The sequence below is a fragment of the Neofelis nebulosa genome, chromosome 15 (genome assembly GCF_028018385.1).
Source record: "Neofelis nebulosa isolate mNeoNeb1 chromosome 15, mNeoNeb1.pri, whole genome shotgun sequence".
In the NCBI taxonomy this organism is placed as follows: domain Eukaryota; kingdom Metazoa; phylum Chordata; class Mammalia; order Carnivora; family Felidae; genus Neofelis; species Neofelis nebulosa.
The window spans coordinates 3,720,642-3,726,641 of NC_080796.1; the positions used below are offsets into that span (position 1 = coordinate 3,720,642).

At 34.5% G+C, this 6,000-nt stretch overlaps 1 protein-coding gene across 1 annotated transcript in view; it reads left to right on the forward strand.

Annotated features, from left to right (window-relative positions):
* The window catches only part of LOC131496458 (ankyrin repeat domain-containing protein 26-like), a 62,503-nt gene extending 57,128 nt beyond the window's left edge, over window positions 1–5,375 (forward strand). The window contains 3 exon segments of the mRNA XM_058702016.1: window positions 3,712–3,730; window positions 3,733–3,756; window positions 5,134–5,375. Of these exon segments, the coding sequence (XP_058557999.1) occupies window positions 3,712–3,730; window positions 3,733–3,756; window positions 5,134–5,267 (177 nt within the window). The 3' untranslated portion in view covers window positions 5,268–5,375.
* Window positions 5,376–6,000: the final 625 nt, after the last annotated feature.

The window sequence follows — 6,000 nt, forward strand, 5'->3', positions numbered from 1 at the left end:
CTCGCGGTCCGTGAGTTCGAGCCCCGCGTCAGGCTCTGGGCTGATAGCTCGGAGCCTGGAGCCTGTTTCCGATTCTGTGTCTCCCTCTCTCTCTGCCCCTCCCCCGTTCATGCTCTGTCTCTCTCTGTCCCAAAAATAAAAATTAAAAACGTTGAAAAAAAAAAAAAAAAATTAAAAAAGTTGTGCTTGGCGCGCCTGGGTGGCTCAGTCGGTTAAGCGGCCAACTTCGGCTCAGGTAATGATCTCGCGGTCTGTGAGTTCGAGCCCCGCATCGGGCTCTGTGCTGACAGCTCAGAGCCTGGAGCCTGTTTCAGATTCTGTGTCTCCCTCTCTCTGACCCTCCCCCATTCATGCTCTGTCTCTCTCTGTCTCAAAAGTAAATAAACATTAAAAAAAATTAAAGAAAAGTTGTGCTTAAAAATTGACTGCTACTAAAAGAAGTTAACATAATTTCTGTTCCTTTATTTTCATTCATGACTTTAAAATTTGTAATTTAGTTAGAGAGCTACTATTGTGTACCTCATACCTAAGCATTACTGAACCACATGACAAAGTTTTATGTATTCATTTTCTCTGAGTCATACTTAAAATACACGTATTTTTCCTGACTATGAGGAAGTAACTGGCATAGAACTCTAGGCTTGGTAAGACCACAAGTGTATTCCTGGTCTGCATCTAGTTGGTTTCATGACCTCAGGCAAAGTACACTCTCTCTGAGCCCTATTTGTCTATTACGCAAAATTCGGGATTTTGACTAAATTAGTGACTTTTATACCTTCAAAATAATTTTTTTCAAAGAATAGAACGTTGCTTTTTGCTTTTTGCATTAAACTGTATTGTGTAAAACAGAGAGAAGTAGAGCTGTCTAACTAAAGGAGAGATGGAGACTACGGCTGTGACTTCCTTGTCCCTCAATCCTGCAGTGTCCCCAACCGAACCTTAGATTTCTATGGGCCATATTTGAATGTTAACAGTTAATGAGAAAATCCTTCTAATTAAAAATCCTTTAAAAATGTTCTTTGAATTAAAATTTGCTGATATATAGTTTTTCTGTGTATAATTTTCTCACCCTCTTATATTTCTGATCAATGGAAAGGTATACATAAAAGTACACATGTGTTCTTATTCATGGACTTGAAAGCTATTTTCACCATCGAAACACAGTTTTTACTTAGATAAAAATATAAAGGTCACAAAGGTAAATATTTAGGAAAAAAGCTTTTGGGGAAAAGATGCAACATTACCTTGGTAGCTCCTTAAGTCATGTCATATAGAAAACGAGGTTTATATTTTATATCGTATTTATTAATGGTAATATAAAATTGTTTGAATAAAGCCTTCTCCCATCATCTGGTATTGAGTTATTAATTTTATAAGTCTGGTATAGTCATGTTGTCCCATTCATTTTATAAGGCCTGAATATAATGCTACTGTCAAAAAAGTGTTATGGTTCCTCAAAAACTTAAAAATAGATATTCATTAATTCCACTGCTGCGTATTTACCCAAAGAAAATGAAAACACTAATTTGAAAAGTTGTATGCATCCCTATGTTTATGGAAACATTGTTTGCGATAACCAAAATAGGGAAGCAACCTAAGTGTCCATGGACAGATGAATGGATAAAGACAATGTGTAATATGCATACAATGAAATATAGCTCAGCTATCAAAAAGAATGAGATCTTGCCATTTGTGACAACATTGATAGACCTAGAGGGTATTATGCTAGGTGAAATAATTCGGAGAGAGACAAATAAATACTATCTTATTTCACTTACATGTGGAGTACAAAAAAAAAACAAAACAAGTGAACAAACAGAATCATAACTACAGAGGACAAATTGGTGGTTGCTAAAGGGGAGGTGGGTAGAGAGGTATGGGCAAAATAGGTGAAGGGGAGTAAGAGGTACAAATTCCAGTTATAAAGTAAATAAGTCACAGGAATGAAGAATACAGCATATGGAATATCCTCAATAATATTGTATTAATGTTGTATGGTGACAGAGGGTAACTACACGTATGGTAGCAAGCTTAGCATAGTGTATACAATTGTCCAATCTGAATTTGTATACTGAAAAACTAGTGTAACATTGTATGTCAACTATACTTCAATTATAAAAAAGGTATTAGGGAAAACAGTCTTTGAAAATATTGGGAAATATGTCAGCCAAAACATTTGTCCTCACACCTAAATTTGTAAAGACATTGGAATCCTTATCACCACAGTGTTGATTATGTCCTGTACACTATTTTGGAGCCTGTTTGGGGCATTCAGGGAGAGGCTACCTTGTCTAAGAAAGATCTAAATAAGAACATTCTAGACAGGAACAGTTGTAATATACAGTTGACCCTTGACCAACATGGTTTTGCACTGTGCGGGTCTACTTTACTTACACATGGATTATTTTTGGATACTGTACAGTACTGTAAGTGTATTTCCTCTTCCTTCCATTTTTCTTAATGTCATTTTTTGCCCTAGCTTATTCTACTGTACGAAACATGTATGAACCGGCTGTTTATGTTACCGGTAATGCTTCCAGTCAACAGTAGGCTATTAGTAATTAAGTTTTGGGGGATGAAAAATTATATACAGGTTTTTGACTGTACCCCACCCCTGTGTTATTCAAGGGTCACCTATAGTTTTAAATATTCGTACACATTTCATAAGTGGATAACCATAACTTTAATAAGTCAAGTGTTTCAAAACTTGGTCCTAATTTGGAGAAAGGAAACAAAGTTACAATTGAAAATTGTATATTGTTTTCCTTATCTCTAATGGAGAAAGTTATACATCAGAAGCTAACTTTGAAAACTGTTGTAACCCTCTATTTTTCCTTTCTTCAAAGAGATTTTCTGAAATCTTTGTGTGCATATGAAAATAAATAAGTGTTTTAGTCATAATACAGATAGCAAAATATTTTTACTCAATTTTTTGCCAGTAGAATTTCCACATGACAGTAAGACAGTCCCACTTTTTTCATTTTATATGTATTTAAGAGTCAGTCCTGAAAAATTAATAGCAAAAAGCATTCCTTCAAATTTTGTTTTTCTAAAAGTGAAAAAATGGAAAGCCCATTTTAAGGAACTATTCATTAAGGTAAAAAACTGATTAAACTTTCATAAATGGCAGTTTTTCTAATCATTTCCAAGTAATAATTCAGTATACAATATGATTCTTGTTTAAACTTTTTGTACCAGTAAGACCAAACATCACGTTTCAGAGATTATACACATTCAATAGATCAATATTGATTGTGCTTTTTATCACATTCACTTAAATAGTATTATATATATATGTATATATACATATATATATAATATGCACATATTATATGTATTAGTATAATACACATAATGTATTATATATATAATATACACATATTATATATATGTATACAAACACACGTGTATATGTATACATATATATAATACATATGTATTATACATACATATACACGTGTATACATATACACGTGTGTGTGTGTGTGTGTGTGTGTGTGTGTGTATGTATCTGTTCTCCGTTATCTAAAACTAAAATAAAATAGGTAGGAATTTATTTTATTCATGTGATAGTTTTTCTATTTAAGCAATCCCTAACTTTGGTTTAATCTCTACAAGTATTATTTCAAGACCACATGTCGTAAGCTATATATAATTCTTACCATGTCTTGTTTACCTTACACATTCTAAATAATATTTGGCTTATTTCAGATGCAGCGGGAGTTGGAAAAAGAATAACCAGAGCACTAGAAGAAGGTATGTTGCCAAAATGTATGAAGTTATATATCATTGATTTCTGAACTAAACTATAAATAGTAAATGTCATCCCTTTCCATTGTTTGGATAATAGATACTACATTCACATTTTTTGTACATATCTAATAAAAAATGTAAAAGCATGAGCATAATGAAGAACACAATTCCTCCTCATTTAGTCCTCATGTTTCATAGCTCTTTTAAAATCTCCCACAAGTCTAGGGGCACCCAGGTGGCTCAGTCGGTTGGGCGACTGATGTCAGCTCAGGTGGGTTCAGGCCCCACAGAGGGCTCTGTGCTGAAAGCTCGGAGCCTTGAGCCTGCTTCAGATTCTGTGTCTCCCTCTCTCTGTGCCCCTGCCCGCTTGTGGTTTGTCTCTCTCTCAAAAATAAACGTTAAAGAAGTTTTTTCAATCTCCCTAAGTCTATATATCTGTTATTATTTCTGGCGACAATCTTCCTTCACTGGTGCCATCCCTGTGGAACTGTCAACCTGCACAAGTCTCAGAAAAGGTGTGCTTTATCAAATTGTTGTTTCTGCTAGTGATAGAAGACCCAAAAATCCAAAGTCGTCTTAGTAATGCTTGGTTAAGTAATTAGAGGTCATATAGCTGTCACTTGACAGGTAACGGGTTTCAATCTTCACTCATTGACTTTGTCATTGCTTTTGCCCTCGGGTAAAACTTCAAATTCCTTAGCATGGAATGAAAACACCCAAATCAGTTTGCTTCTTGCCAGATGATTCAGCCTTGTCTCTCACTATTTGCCCTACTCTGCTGCTTTGCTCTAGCACCTTGTCAAACTAAACTACTCATAATTGCACAAGTGTTCTTCCTCACTTCTAGCTCTTTGTATGTGCTTCTTCCCTCTACCTAGCATACTTTTTCCTTGTCCTTCAGGTATCAGCTGACATATCACCTTCACCAAAGAGCAGACAATATTGACACAAAACTGGGATGTCCCTTCCGTATGTTCCAGTAGTGCTGTGTTTTATACCTGTCACTTACATCTGTTTACTTGGCTCTGTTTGGAAATGCCTGTTTGATTTTTCAGTTTATAGTTTATGATGGTTCAGGGTGGACTGTGTCCTCATCTTGTAATTTCACCTTGTAATGAAAAAACCAGAAACTCTGATATGTATCCACAATAGCAATTAATTCAGTGTGCAACCCTGAGCAAAATATATTTAATACTAATCTTGGGTTTCATATTGCAGTTGTACATAGGTATTTTTCATTTTTCTTAACATCATAAAGGCCCCAACTTTCTTTTTGTCTTTTTATTTTTTTTTTCTTTTCTTCTTCTTTTTTTTTTTTTAATCACTTGTAGTTGAAAATTATTTTGGAGAAAGAAAATAATTCTTTCTTTTCCTTTTCAGCTGCTACCGAATTTGAATGAGGATCCTGTAGAAATCCTTTAGTATCTACTGATGATTCAATTCTAAATCAAGATCCAGTATGGAAAGCGCCACGAGAATATGTACAGATTTTGAACAAAAATTATACAATTTGAAAAATAAATAGAAAAAATTTACTGGATGCTTACAAAACATTTTCATTGCTTCCCAATTGAACACACTATACGGCAAAATCTTGATTAAAGGAAAAAGTTTTTGTTTCATATGTGTGTAATGAAAATCTTTATAATATTTCAAACTATGTTTCTTGGCATCCCATTAACTTTTAAGCACATTTTGTACGTGGAAACCAGCACTAGAGGGTTTTACATACATCAGACCGCTCCACTACCAGCGGTTTGAACAGCACCCAAACAACCAAGTTGTCATTAATACTTCAGTAGTGTTCATGGATGGCTTTTTGTATTTTCCAATTTTTATGACTATATGTGGGCCTAAAGATTTAGACATTATTTTGATGTATTCCTGCTGTGGCTATTGACAATGTTTGTACATATTACATTTTTTTTATAGTGCCATAAAACCTATCTATGATTTTAATTGTAAACACTGATTCGTAGCTCTTTCCACATGGAGAAATAAGATTTGCCAAAGGCTTTTCACCTTTTCTAGTTATTTATTTATTTATTTTTGATTTGCTTTTTAGAAACAAAGTTAGAGAAAATAAAAATTAGAGAAAAAAAAAGAACTCCCCCCCCCCCCCGCCCCAAAGCCATTTGCAAGTAAATTGCTAATGGGATGCCTGATTCCTGTAGCATTTAAATCCTACAAGTCAGTACATTCCACATAACTACCATACAACCTTCACAATCAGAACATTAACTCTAA